Source organism: Hemicordylus capensis, chromosome 6 (assembly GCF_027244095.1).
Source record: "Hemicordylus capensis ecotype Gifberg chromosome 6, rHemCap1.1.pri, whole genome shotgun sequence".
In the NCBI taxonomy this organism is placed as follows: Eukaryota; Metazoa; Chordata; class Lepidosauria; order Squamata; family Cordylidae; genus Hemicordylus; species Hemicordylus capensis.
In genome coordinates this window covers 39,976,465-39,992,177 of record NC_069662.1, presented here as the reverse complement: position 1 = coordinate 39,992,177, position 15,713 = coordinate 39,976,465, and the positions used below count along the sequence as shown (strand labels likewise).

The 15,713-nt window shown below is 41.8% G+C and overlaps 1 protein-coding gene across 2 annotated transcripts in view; it reads right to left on the bottom strand.

Moving 5' to 3' along the window:
* Positions 1-12,141: 12,141 nt before the first annotated feature.
* ZNF652 (zinc finger protein 652) overlaps positions 12,142-15,713 on the bottom strand; it is a 66,330-nt gene continuing 62,758 nt past the window's right edge. For both annotated transcript variants that reach the window (XM_053262800.1, XM_053262801.1), the window contains one exon: positions 12,142-15,014. In XM_053262800.1, coding sequence (XP_053118775.1) covers positions 14,500-15,014 — 515 coding nt within the window. In that variant the 3' untranslated portion in view covers positions 12,142-14,499. The remainder of the gene's footprint in view (positions 15,015-15,713) is intronic.

Here is a 15,713-nt window from a genome sequence, read left to right as displayed (position 1 = left end):
GATAAAAGCTCCTTTTGTTTTGCTGAACACAAGAAAATGAACCTAAGAATCATTTGGATGCACTTGCCGATTCTGTGATCAGAGGACATTAGCTATACTACAGGCTTAAACCAACTAGTAGTCATTCCCCTCTTTCCAGAGACCCTGGGAACTATATTTCTGGCTACGGATTTGTGTCTCTGCACTCTCACCATACAACAATTATCATAATTTGGTGGGGTGGTGAGTCTCCCCTGGCTCCGGTGAAAACACTATTTAAGTGTTTGTAGTTTGAATCCCCACTAATATGTTTCCCAGACTATGGGAAACACTTATATCGGGGAGCAGCAATATAGGAAGATGCTGAAAGGCACCATCTCATACTGTGTGGGAGATGGCAATGGTAAACCCCTCCTGTATCCTACCAAAGACAACCACAGGGCTCTGTGGTCGCCAAGAGTCGACACCCACTCGACGGCACACTTTACCTTTAGTAGAGACATGCCCTAGTGATGCAGGTTATGCTGTGATATGCAATTGCTGTGAGTTGAATTTAGGTTTTTAAGTGTAATGTGTTTACTGCGACACATAGCCTCCTTCCTCTAATGTAGTAAAACCATATTGCTGGCACATAGAAGGACAGACATTTATTTAAAGATTTCCTGAGGCAAGATATGCTTGCTGTCAAGGCTAGTCACCTGAAGTAGCAATCCATTTTTTGACATACCAATGGAGGAGCCCTTGGAGTAAAAAGACAGAGCTAGTGGGGCCACAACCAGCCAAACATTTCCCCCCAATTCCCTGCTGCAAATTGCAGTCCCTGAAAATCTCCACCACCATTCCAACAATCCTAAACCCAGGGGCAGGCTGCAAATGTGAGCAAGGTATGCCTTGCCAGATACTTTGGCAAAAAAGGCAGACAAATAGTCTTAAAGAACTGAATTAACCAAAGCCAATTTCACAGGCTCAAAGAGAACATGGCAGTCTAAGAACCCCTCCAGGCCCCTTCCAAACTTACAATTAAAAGTTTTAATAAAGGGGTAGCTATGTTAGTCTGCTCTTGCAAATGCAATGAAGAATCTTGTGCCATCCTGAAGATTAATCAGCAGACTGCAGTGGAAGTTTTCCAGACTACAGTTCATTTCATCAGATGCAGCTGGCAAGTGGACGCTGGCCCTTGAAAGCTTTTGTTACAATACATTTAAGTCTGTAAGGTGCCACACATTTTAATACATCATGAGAGATCCATTTCAAAACCCCAGACAGTGAACAGCTCTAAGAATACCTTAAGAATGGTATTAAGAATGGTAAGAACTCTCTCTTGAAGTGTGGAAGTGAAATAAGCAAACATTCACCTATCCTTGCCCCATCCTACATTTGAAGAGAAAGTTATCTCATTCTTTAAGCATCAAGCCATACAATGGTGCCCATTTCTACTAATCTAGGGGACCCACCTCCCCCCCCACCACACACTCAAATATATTACGGAGAAGCAAACAATCCTTTCTGGCCTTAACAGGCTTATTCATGCTTTAGCAAGCAATTAAGAGAACACAATCCACCGCCTTAGAGGTGGGCAAGCCGAGTGGTCATCCAGGGCACCTACTTGAGTTTGGTGGCTTCACTGTTTGTTGAGTGTACTATTAACCAGGCCAAGTTGATGTGATAAGGCATATTTATTCAAGGACTGTCCCTGCACACATCTGCATTGGTTGCACCTAGTTTGCATGAGTGTCGTTTATAATATTACTTCAGTGCACTTTTCAGTTCTCTCCCTGAAAAAAAGGCCACTATACCAGCTCACTGGAGAAAACCAAGATGTGCTTTATAATATCCAATACTTCTCTCCAAATAGTCATTTTTAAAAAATGGCTAAATCTTCCAGAAATGTTTGGCTGGTTGTGGCCCCACTAGCTCTGTCTTTTTACTCCAAGGGCTCCTCCATTGGTATGTCAAAATCTTCTAAAGCACCTACATTATAAGCGGCTCCCAGTTCACCAGAGAAAGACTTGGAATCCAAAGAAACAAAAATAGAGTTCACTAAGAGAAGTTGCCACAGCTGGAAAGCACCACACTGCTAACGGCTAACTACAGATTTCAAGCTCTGCCAGAGAACATTAGATTACAGGGTACCAAGAAAAGGATGGCATGTTAAACAAGCTGACCCACACCCTAAAATACTATGGAGAGCTCACTGAGGCAGCACCCAAAGTATTTAGGGTACCTACTTGAGCTTGTTGGCTTGCTGTTTGTTGAGTGTACTTATTAACCAGGCCGGGGGGTGGGGAGCTGATGGAGCACGGCATCTCTCTCTCTCTCTCTCTCTCTCTCTCTCTCTCTCTCTCTCTGTCCCTGTACACATCTGCATTGGTATCACAAATTATCTTTTAATAATTTGAGTTGTATCTAGTTTGAAAAACTGTAGTTTATAATATTACTTGTGTGCACTTTTCAATGCTCTCCCCTCAAGAAACTTAAAAGGGGCGGGGGGAACACTACTAAATCACGATGTGCTTTTTAATATCCAATACTTCTCTCCAACTATTCTTTTTAAAAAAACAAACAAATGACTAAATCTTCAATCTACATTATAAGCGGCTCCCAGTTCACCAGTGAAAGACTTGGAATCCAAAGAAACAAAAATAGAGTTTACTGAAAGAAGTTGCCACAGCTGGAAAGCACCACACTGCTAACGGCTAACTACAGATTTCAAGCTCTGCCACAGAGAACATTAGATTACAGGGTACCAAGAAAAGGATGGCATGTTAAACAAGCTGACCCACAACCTAAAATACTATGGAGAGCTCACTGAGGCAGCATCCAAAGTATCTATGGTTTTGCAGAGCCTTCTAATTCAGTACCATATGCTTCAGACAGATAAGGGAAACACCTTATTAAAGCACAGGGTGTGGTCCTTAGCATATGAGAGTTTTAGCCTAGAAGAAAGTTGCAGGCATTTCCCCTCTTTTTGAAACACATACTCAAGAATGACTAAGGTCTGCCCCAAATTTAAGAAAGCCTTCAAGGTAGTACAGTGCCACAAATCCTGTCCATACTAGGCAATGTCTATCCAAAAACCTGCTCATTAAACCAACTGTTTTAATTACACCTTCTACACAAGCTTCTCTTATGAGTCTCAAACTTTAAGAAATGTGCATGGTGACTTTCCATCCCAATAGTCTCACAAGGCTTGCTATATGTGGTGTTTGGGGTTTTGCTTTTGCCATTGTACGTCTTAGAATTACTTTGGGGAAAGGAATACAAACATGGAGGCTGGCTTTCTTTGTACGCTCTTCAACACAACTGCCCTCATCCAGAGAGCCACAAACACACCACAAGGCTAAGTAACCACTGTCAAGGATACAAGACTACCAAAAATGCCAACCAGATCTCTGGATAGGATGCTTTCCATCTTTTGATCACAGTGAGGCTATGGGACAAAGGGTACAGGGGCCACATATGACTCCACCACAGGAGGCAGCCTTCCCCACATCAGCAAGCTCTTGTACACACTGACTTAGTTTAGTGAGTATGAACCTTGCATTTGTGAGCAACCCACTCTACATGAGGGGAGAGGACAGGACAGGACATTAAAAGCTTCCACTTTTGGTTGGGAATAAACCACAACTATCTGTTATGTATGAACACAGGAAACCGATTTGCCCTAACTGGTTAGTTAGCAAATGAGGATGGTTTGATTCTGGTTTCTTTGAATCAACCACAGGTAGAATAAACCAGTTTCCTAATTCAGATATCATGGGAAATTGTACTTTATTCAAAACTGGAAGCGGAAGCTTTCCATCTCTCCCCCAATCACATGGGGTGGGGGCCAGGGGGAGAAGCTTGCAAGTCTCATCCACATAATGAGAAATCAGGCCACTGTATAAAAGATCCACAAGCAAAACCAGTTTGTGGTGGGCTGCATTCTCACAAAAATCCTGGGTTGGTTTTTGGGGGGCTATTAGTTTTTATTGAAATGCATTACGTGATTTACAACATGGCCATTTTCCACTCAGTATCTCCTCCTCCCCTCCCCATACCCAACCTGAGTCAGCCCTCCCCACCCCAAACCCACCTTCTCCACTCCCCATTCCAGCTGGTGGGGAAGTGAGAAAAAGATGGAGAAACAGGAGGGGAAAGAAAGAAAAGGTAGATAGAGAAGGCAAACAGAAGAAAGGGAAGAGAAGAGAAAGAAAAGCAAACACACACACACACCCTTTTATCTATGGATATAGGTATGCAAAAACATTCTTCAAAGCTTGTGGAGGATTCCTGCATCTCAAAGGCCAGACACATATTCAAATTCAAAGCTCAGTGTAAGATTTTGAATGAGAACAATCAGTTTGATTCATTTCAGCTTTCAGGAATGTGCAAATGCAGTCCAAACACAGGTATTCACAGCCACAAAATAATTCCAAATATGGAAATTACCCATGCATCAGTATGGGCTAAGAGCCTTTTAAAGATAGAACCTGCAAAGCAGTTGTGGGATGACAGAGGCAACAACAAACAATCATCATTCTAGCAGAGTTACAACAAATTTCATTGCTTCATTACTTCTCCTTCTTGAACAATTCCATATACAAGCTGAGTATGTTGTTAGGAACATAGGAAGCAGCCTTATACCAAGTCAGGTCATTGGCCCATCTAGCTCAGTGTTGTCTACACAGACTGACAGTAACTCTCCAAGGTTTCAGGAAGAAGTGTTTCCCAGCCCTATCTGAAGATGCCAGAGATTAAACCTGTGACCTTCTGCATGCAAAGCAGATGCTCAATCTATCACTGAGCTATGGCCCATCCCCTAAGGGGAAAGGCAAGGCAAACCCTGCCTTGCTAAATTCATGCTCTCCACCCCTAAACTGGCTCAGTCTCTACATTGATTGTGCATGAGAGGAATTTGATATTGGATGCAAAATGCACTGTCTAAATCTCAGCATGTATTTTTGAAAGGCAAGTTTCCAGTCCCCAGAAGTTGTTTGGCTACAGCTCCCATCATCCCCAGCCACAAAGGCCATGGCTGGAGATGGGAGTTGTAGTCCAACATCTGGGGACCCAAGGTTAAGAAACCCTGCCTTAGGGCAACAGGAACATAGAAACATAGGAAACTGCCATATACGGAGTCAGACCATTGGTCTATCTAGCTCAGTATTGTCTTCACAGACTGGCAGTGGCTTCTCCAAGGTTGCAGGCAGGAATCTCTCTCAGTACTATCTTGGAGAAGCCAGGGAGGGAACTTGAAACCTTCTGCTCTTCCCAGAGCGGCTTCATCCCCTGAGGGGAATATCTTGCAGTGCTCACACATCAAGTCTCCCATTCAGATGCAACCAGGGCAGACCCTGCTTAGCTATGGGGACGAGTCATGCTTGCTACCACAAGACCAGCTTGATGTGGTTGTGGATGAGGATGTGGTTAATGCACAGAACGTTATTATTCCGTTTATTCCTTTCCCAGTCTTGACCAGAAAAATTATATGTAAGGCTAATATACAAAACACAAGAAATTATATGAAAAGCAAATATAAAAACCAGAACAAACAAACAAAGAGATCATACATTTCAGCTTATCTCCTACTACCTGGACTTTTGGTGCAGTGTATTGCATAATTTCTGATCACAGCACCTCTCTGAACAACTCCTCTAGAGTCCCTGCTGTTTCTCTTCTTTTTCCCAATCTTTTGGTGTGTTTTGGTTTGTCTAGGGTGGGTTTTAGGTTGTTCCTTAAAGACAGAGGGTGACCAAAGTACTTCAAAGGAGTACACGTCTCCCGTATCTTTAACAGTTATGCAGAAAGAGGAAATTTCTCGAAGGAATAGCTTTACTCATTCCTGCATGACATATTGTATCTGTTAAAATTCCCTCTTCTACACAACATTAAAGATACAGGAACTGTGTCCTCCCTTGTACTTGGTCAAGCTAAAGAGAAGAACAGCAAGAAAGTCATGCATGGTTGGGGGGGGGGGGGAGACCCAGAACTGGATCACATGTTGAAGGCTGTATAAGTGGATCCTGGCTCTGAAAATCTTGAAGACTACTGCTCTGATAATCTCCCCTTTCCTATTCATTTTCTCAAACTGCCCATGAGCTGCATTTCATCTGCTCAGGACAGAGCCAGATATAGCTGCAATGCCAGGAGTGTCCAGCTGTGGCTTAAAAAAAAAGTTAAGAAACCCAATCCTGTGATAATCTAAACCAGGGATCTTCACTATTTTTGAAGCTGGTGCCACACATGGGTGCTTGGGACAAGCACCACTGCAGCAGATAAGTACCTGCTCTCCTTTAAAAAAAGATCCTGCTACCTGTGGCGCCAAACCAGTTTGGACCTCGTCCAAATCAGTTCGGCACCAAACCTGCGCACAAGCCTCAGTTCATGCACATCCCTGTACACCAAATCCTCCAATATAAATGTGATTTCCCACTATGCCTACCTCCATGCAGTGTTGCAGCTTTCCCAGCACTGGGGATGGGCTCTTTACACAAAGTGGAGCCCTGTCAAGCCCCGACACCATCTTTGAAGCTGGACATGAGATGCTGGGAAGTGTAATCCTTTCCAGTGCTTTCCCCATAGAGCTCTGTGGGGAAAGCACCAGGAAGGACTACACTTCCCAGAGCTCTGTGTGCCACCTTCCAAGATGGTGCTGGGGAATGAGAGAGTTCCCTTTGCGTTAAAAGGAGCCCCACTGGTGCTGGGCAAAGCACAGTACTGTGCAATGCCACTTCGACAAAGTGCGGGGGGGTGGGGCTGTGCCAAGTATGTTGCTTTGCAATTAGTCAGGGAGCTACACTACGGGTTGACTGGAGCTGTCACTGGCACCCAGACCTTGCAATTAAGAACACTGATCTAGACTCTTAATATTCCATAAGCAGAGCAAAGGCAGGAGCCAGAGTGCCCCATGCCACAGTTGGGTATCATATTCCATTCCACAGAGGTAGACAAGGTTATTTGTGTCAATTACACAAACTAAATCATAAAATAATTCTTCAGTTCCATGCACCTCTCCTGATGGACATTTATGATTCAAGAAACTTGCAAAGTTTCCTAATGCAATGCTGATTTCATCTTCACTGGGGGTGTGGGGGAGATACTGGAATGCATTTTCTTGAAAATGTGCACACTTTCATAATAGTCTGGATATCAGGAAGACATAGTGTAATGCAATTTAGAATTTTAATTTGCATAGAAATTAGAGAGAATAGCCAAAGTACAAGACTAGTGATCCTATCTGTTCTCAAGTGTTTCCTATCCCACAAGCAAATATACATTCAAATAAGCAGATTATTTTCTCTCTTTCCCAAGTAGTTTTACATTTTATGTTTTACAACAAAACAAGATCAAAAGAGCCTTTGTATGGAACGGCAGCTATTTGAGCATGGAACAAGAAATGTTACATCAACTTGCAACTGTTTTGTCTGCTGAAGTTTGAGAAGCGTCAAGACAGTTTGTTGGAATGTGCCTTTAAAAAAATGTAAAATCATATTTGCTGCAGTTATTACGGATATACAGAACAGTGGTGATGGACCCTGACAGCTCCACCATCCCTCCTTGGTATCTATTCAAGGAACATGTTTGTAGCCTGAATGATTTTCTTTAAACTCCACAAAGGATGAAAAACTATTTTGCACATATCTACACTCTCTTTAAGAAACGTCATTCCCAATATGCAATTATTTTGGAGTGTGGACAAATTCTATAAGTTAAAAAAAGCCTTGTGCCACCTTAGAGACAAATATGTCACCCCAGCTGCATATGAAGAACACCCACATTCCAATTCTGAATTGTGCTAGAGATTATGAACATTATACAAATAAGCATGATTCATGTAATTTAACCAACATTATTTCCTTTGCAACACTGGGGCTTTCACAGCATCTGTAATATACATGAATTTGTAATACATGAATGGTAAAAAGGTCAAGGAAAGAGAGAACAGAAAATGTAACAGGCGCCTTGCAGCATGTGGGCAGTACAGAGATGTTGTGCAAGCACAGAACTCAACAGACCCTTGGTCCCAGAAAATAGAACTTCAGTTCCATTCAGATTTTAAGCCTTTAAGCTCACACAATTCAGACATTTCCCAAAACATACTGAGGAAGATGCTCAGGAGTTTCCTTGCATTCCTTTTAGTACCACTACTGCTCCAAAATTATGCATTTCTACTAGCATGCTTAACAAACACACCCAAAGAGACTGGGCAGAAGGAAATACCAACGCTTGACAAGAAATAGCTGTAATGGGTTGGAAAGAGTTAATTCAACATGTGAAGCTGTCTCACATGGAGTCATATCATCCATCGGTCTATCTCTAGCTCAATATTAACACAGTAGCTCTCTGGGTTTTAAAAAAACCCCAGAGGTATTTCCCAGTCTTATATGGAGATGCCAAGGATTGAACCTGGGACCATCTGCATGCAAAGCAGATGCTCTTCCACAAGGCTACAGCCCCTCCCCTCAAGCAAAGGCACACAAGGGACTAAAGCATTTAAACAGCCCTGCACTCCTCCATCCCAAGGCAGGCCACTCCGCACCATCAACTCTCAAAGATTAACCCACGATAAGTTCTCATAACACAACTGATGAGGCAAACTTAGAAATTTAGTATCTATCAGTACAGCGCACCAAGATAACAAAGCAAAACTATGACCCTCACCATGAGAAATGAATCAAATTAAAAGCAGAACCTGGCAAGAAGAAAGGTCAACGCATGCCTATCAATCTGCTGCTGTGGCAGTCTCATGTAAAGGCTATCAACAGCATTAAATTAAAGTGAATTATGGGGTTTTGCAAAGGTTGCAACGGAAGAAATCCAACTTTAAACTAGGAAAATTTGAAGGCGATATTCAGGTAAACTCCAGTACTAACCACCTAGATACCAGTATCTTGGGCAAGTCACTTTTCCTTGAATTCAGCTTAAGTATATTAAATCTTTTCCCGAGTACAAACACCAATGGGAAAAAAGTGTAATAAAGGATGCTATCAAGCATAACAGGAAAAAATCCAACAATTCTTTGCATCTTTGAGGTATAACCTTAAGGTTATATTTTTTCTTTTTTGCTATTAATTTAAACAAGTGTGGAAGCCTATAAAAATGGATGACAGAAAAAGGAAGGACAGTATTTTATTTACCAATCCACAGCGGAACTGCCAAAGGAAAGAGGTTTCTTGTTTTAAAAAGAGCACAGTAGAGTCTGTTTTTTTACAGCTTGCAACCTTACAAGTTTCTAATTTTGCAAGCCTGCTTGGATTGCCAGCCAACTTGATCGTTCCAACATTAATGACTAACTATATACACACATCTGTACAGATTCAGTAGAGAAGCTGAGGCATGGTCCCAGTGTTTGTTCTCTCCCTCCCCCCTCTCTCACACACAGATCTATATTTACCAAAACACACTGACAAAACATGCCACTTTCCACTCACCTCTCCAACCATGCAAGGGTGCTACTTGTTGCCATCCTGAATGTGAAACTGTAAGAGCAGACTTAACGATTAGGTCTCATTCAAAAACCTATGTTGATTTATAATTGAAAAACAAAATATAGATTTAAATTCAGTATCACAGACTGCCGGGGAGGAGAGAAGAGAAACGATACATACAATTCCCCATTACTGTTTATAATACAAATTTTAATATGATTGCTTACTTTTGTTACTCCCTCTCCCCCACCCCATTAGCAATGCTCTGGTTTCCCTGGGAATTTATTTTACTTATTTATTGTTAAATTTGTATACCACCTTTCATTAAAACAATCCCACGGCGGTTCATATAAAAATTAAAAACAAGACTATAAAAATGACACAATTAAAATATTAAGCTAAAATATAAAAACAAAGCTGTCTAAAAAGATTTAAAATACAAATATAAGAACTGTACAAAATACAAAGCAGCAGCAGAAGACACAATCATATAAAAGCCTGGGTAAAAAGTCAAGATTTCACATGCTTTCGAAAAACTGTGATGGAGATTGAGGAACAAATAGCCAACAGGAGAGCATTCCAGAGTCTGGGGGCAGCAACAGAGAAGGCCCTGTCCTGCGTGCATGACAACCGAGCCTCCCACATCGTAGGCACCTGGAGCAGAGCCCCCTCAGATGACCTCATCAAGCGGGCAGCAACTCTTGGGAGCAGGCGGTCCCTCAGGTATCCCGGGCACAAATTGTTAAGGGCTTTAAAGGTCAAAACTAGCACCTTGAAATGGACCCAGAAACAAACTGGTAGCCAGTGCAACTCTTTCAAAATAGGTATGATGTGATCCCAGCAGGCAGCTCTAGATAAAATCTGGAATGAAAACTCAGAGTGATTTTTGAACAGGGATAGGAAAGGAGGGGGAATAGTCCATTCATGCAATCAAGATGGTTTAATTCCTATTATACACAATGATTTGCAGCAAGCAAACACACCTTATAACTCACCACTCAATCAGGGCAAAAAACCAACAAGTAGTTTGAGACACCATCTGCTCAAATTTTTCTGTGACATGACGGAACTCTATAGTCAGGCAAAACTTGTAGTTAAAACGCTTGAGGAAATAAACATATTTTACACAGACACATGTAGCCAGCAAGATTTTTTGTATTTGAATTGGATCTGCAAGTGTCAGAAGCAAATTACACAAAATGTAAAAATGTTCAGCTAGGAATCAGGGATTGATTCAAGATCGGTTTACCATACATACAGGAATATAGTGATAGAAAAAGGTTGGTGCTGCTCTTTGCTAGGTTGTAACCAAACGTTGCTTGTCAGAACAACCAGTGCTGGACTAGTGAGAACATTAACAGGAACCACAGATCCTGTCTTGAGCAAATCTACATTTCATTGCCATTCAAACATTTGAGATGAGGTGCGACAAGGACTGCCTTCTCCCAAAGAAAGCTGCCCATATGCAGAGGACATTGTTGGAGGCCCTTCTCCAGGTGCTGCTTCCCCCCACCCCGGGCAATTCGATATTCAACAGCTGGATGGCAGCAGGAGATAGGGCCTTCTTGGTTATGGGGCTCCATCATTGGAACACTGTTCCTAGGGAGGTTGGCCTAAGAACCTTCTCACCCACCCACTAGGGCTTTTAAAATTCCTTCTGGAGTTTTATTTTGCTGCTGTGATGCTCTCGTTATGGCCTCTGTTTTAATGGTCTTTTGTCTTGATATGCTTTATTATTTTAATTCTTATTTTAAAGTTGTCCTAATGGCGCAGCGGGGAAGTAACTATCCTAGGGAACAAGAGGTTGCTGGTTCAAATCCCCACTGGTAGGTTTCCCAGACTGTGGGAAACACCCATATCGGGCAGCAGCAATATAGGAAGATGCTGAAAGGCATCATCTCATACTGTACGGGAGATGGCAATCTCCTCTTGTATTCTACCAAAGACAACCACAGGGCTCTGTGGTCACCGGGAGTCAAAACCAACTCGATGGCACAACTTTACTTTACAACAGTATATTACCAAAGGATGGAATTTAGATTCTTTCCACACACAAACACACCACAAGATTCTTGGGCAGCTTCTGAAAGTGTTGACATAAATGTCAGTGATACCTTCTTAACAGATCTGTCTATGTGGACCTCATTCTTCTGGGCCAGAACATCCATTTTCAGAGGTATGTTATAAAACGTTCCAGAAGAGAGATACCCCTGCAGGATGTTTCCTGGGCATCCAAGAATAGATGCCACCATTAGCAAAAGCATAGCTCCAATATACAAAGCTTTGTACTAGGGCAGTGGCAGCTCCTCCTGTTTTCCCAGTGTTGGGAAATGCTCGGTGTGGACATCTCCAGTCTGAGCACAGTGAATTTCCAAACACCGAGACAACCTCTGCTCAAGACAACCTCTGCTCATGAAGAAAGAGGGGTGTGTGTATGTGAGTAGCCATTATATTGAGGTTAATGTAATATGAACAAGCAGATGGCAGATCCATGGACTACTTTATCACTGTGGTAAGATGTGACGTCACTACAATGGCTCAGATTGCTGAGGGAAGTTGATTTCTGTGACGACAGATTTTGATAGGGTAAAAAGTGGATTAAAGTCTACCCATACTAAAATGTTAGTCAACTTGAATTGCACCTGCTCACTTTCTGGAAGTCCAACTTTATCCACTGAAAAGTATAAGAAGACACCCCCAAGATCCAATAGAAGCAAATAGGTTTAAAAAAAAATACAGCCATCTCAAATAGTAGGATTCATAAATAGCAGCCAAATACTGTAAATTTATTGAGAAAACTCATTGTTGCAAAATTGGATTACAACCGATTTACCATGGTGGTTTCCCCCCCGCCTTTAAATGTATAAAAGTAGATTAACAGACCACCCTGTTGGCCTGTGGCATAACTACACAGAAATGTGGGTTTGCAAACATGACATGGAATGTATAAAACCATCCAGGGTAGTAGATGGCAAACCGTTAAGTATCAATTATTCACTTTTATAGCTAGCTTTGTGGTCACCAGGAGTCAACACCGACTTGATGACACAACTTTACCTTTTAACTACCTACAAAAGAGAAGGAACAGATAGATGTTATCAAATCTTTGATTTTTCCCCCCAGAAAAAGGGATTAAGAAGTTTTTGTTCAAATATGAATAGGTACCCAAAAAAAAGGCCTAATACTATTTTTATGCAAAATCAAACTTAATAATTAGAGGGTAAAATACAATTATCAGCAACCTTGGGGGTGCAATGGTGAGGGCTTTCCATTTTATCTAATGCAATATCCCTCACCTATTTAGAACTAAATCCTCATTTTTCTAAAAAGGTGGGGAACCAACAAAATATGGTTTGAGTGGTGAAGTAAAGCTTAGGAAAAATTAATCATTAGGGTATCTCTGTGCCTTCTCCTAAAGGTGCCAACAGCTATTTCAGCTGATTAAATGGTGCTGCATTTCAACTTCTGTTAACTATATCCAAATGAGAACTGTGACTCTTTGCATTTACTTTGCCACAATTTAGTGCCACTGGCAATTGAGAAAACACAACTAGCAACTTGTTTAACATTCAAAAGTTTCTCATTCGTTACCTGAAAAACCTCAAGTCAAAGCTGAAAAAAGGTACCCTATACAATATGCATCTGTTACTTCTACTTGACACAGCTTCATTTTGTGCATGTACTCTGTGGTAAACATGACAGCCAACATGACAATCACTGTCTTACCAGATTCCTCAATTCAGATTTATGTTTTACAAATCTAGCCAAACAGCACCATATTTGTGGTTCCCACTTTTCTTCTAATGAGCTCAAGAACCTTTGCGCACCGGGGCGGGGGTTGGGGGGGAAGGGAGGAAACCAAACAAGTAGCATCAAATGTGATTCTTAGATTAGGAGTCATAGCTTAAACACACATTTATATAATGAACCAGGTAATAATGTATGCCCAAGAAATGACTGCCTACAAACTTGAAACTGCCCGCATTAATCCTCACTTCTGGTTGAATTTCTCTGACTTGCAGCTTCATATCTCAGTTTTCCCCATGAGAGAGTATATCCTTTCTGGAACACTTCACACTTCAGTCCAGCAGAGCAGAGTAAAACACATTTTTTGAAATACAGTAGTTTAATGTCTTTATCTAGCAATCCCCAAACACTGAAAAAAGATAATGTAAGGTTAAGAACCCCCCCGCCCCCTACAAATAAGTTATATAAAGTTCTGAAATCATCTTCACTTCTGAGGCAGCCTTACCAGAGACTTATTGTGTTACTTTCTCTCCCCCACAAAGCACCTTTTTAGAGTACAACAGATGTAAGAATAATTTTTACTATAGAAGCTATTTGCATCTTTTTTCCTTAAAGAATCACATTTGAATGATTATAAAAAATTATCTATTATAACAACATAGGTCCAGCTACACTGAAAAAAATTACACCGCTTATTTGAAATACATTTCATTTTAGAAACAGGCTACTAAATAGATCTATACAAAAACTCTAAAATAATTTTTCTGTATTAAAATAAAGAGTGTGTTAGGAGAACTACTCAAATGAGATTAAGTTTTGTTTACTGTCTTTTTGCTATAATGCTTGATATTCTGCAATCATGTGGCTGGCTCACTCCATAACCAGCACGCCACATATTCATTCTCTCTCTCTCTCTCTCTCTCTCTCTCTCTCTCACACACACACACACACACACACACACAAAGCTGAAAAGAAATTAACAATACACAGTGATAATTAATGCTCTGGGATTTAGTCTCACAGTCTTTTTGATTAGTACAAAGGAAACCAGGCCCATCCCCTCTTTGAGGAGAAAGTCCAGGATATAAAAGCAAGCATACCTCATCAGCTGATATGAAATTATAAAAAATTCCACAAGTCTTAGTCATTTTGAAATCTATAAAAGTCAACAGTAAAACGTGCAAGCCAAGATGGGCTTCTGTCCTATCGGTTCCCCTGGGTTTGCTGACCACTTTGCTGAACAGCCAAGATTAATTCAAAGATCTTTTACGTGAGGGCTGTGCGATACACCACAAACTCTCTTAGAGGGGGCACACTTCCAGGTGCATAAGAACAAGAGAATGGCAGGCAGAAGACAAAGCAGTTAGTGGTGCTGTACTGAACTGTTCTTTTCTGCTAGGTGTCGCAGAAAACTGTCCTCACCTTGGCCCCTATGATTTAAAGGCTCACTCTTGAACAGAGCTGGAGGTGGGGGTAAATGAGGGACAGGGGGGACAGCGAGGTGGTGTGGATGATGGGGGTGGAGGTGCAAATGAGAATATTGATGGGCAATGGGGCGGGGAGGAAGCGTGCTTACTGGGTTCATATTTATTGGTGGAGTAGGGGCAGGGGCACTGGGTGTGTTCACAACTGAAGGTACGGTGGTGACAGGAGAGGTTGTGGCAAGTGCGATCTGGGCAGCAGGTGGTACATTAACCGGACTGGTGACGCGGAAACACTTCTCCTTGTGCGCCTTAAGCATGTTCGAAAAGCGGAATCGCTGGCCACACACATCACACGGATATGGCTTCTCCCCTGTGTGAGTTCTGCGGTGTCTCTTCATGTTGGGACGACTGGTGAAACTTTTGCCACAGATTTCACAGATAAAAGGCTTCTCTCCTGTTAAAAATTAAACACGGAACTCATCCAGCAATTGGACATCATTCTTGATGTGCTAAGATTACTAACCAGATTCAAGATTTTCATTTTTAGAATTGTAATGTTACAAAGTACCCTCTGCCATCTTCTTGGCTAAGCAATGCTATCATACCACCATGGTTCCAACTCCCATGCTCCTCTGAGACCCTAGTGCCTGCACCTCTACGCACCCACCCACCACCACCACCACCCCTCACTGACACTCAACAACTGAAGCTATTCACAGTGGTCCCTTTTCACACCCATGAATCCTCTCCTCCTCCTCCAAGCCCGCATTTAGTGAGGTGACCACTATGGTCCTCAAGTGCCCCTGGATCCTATTCCCTTCCTACTTTTGTTTATCATCTCTTCAGTCATCCCTCCTGCTCAGCATAATGAAACACTTTCTGCCAGTCCTTCTCTATTTAAATCCATCCCTATTTTTCACATTCTGAAAAAATCTTCCCTCCTAGAACAAATGCACTGTGATAACAAGTCTCTCCTCAGAACCCTCCTTTCGTATCTCAAGCCTTTATATCTTATTTTCAACAGAAACTAAGGGCCAATTTACATGTTACATTAAATGCATAGTTTTGCCCTGCATACTTTGTTTTTAAAAATGTACAGCACAGCTGAAGGGAGCCCATTGAAGACTGGTACTGCACTTGCAAGGAGGGGATA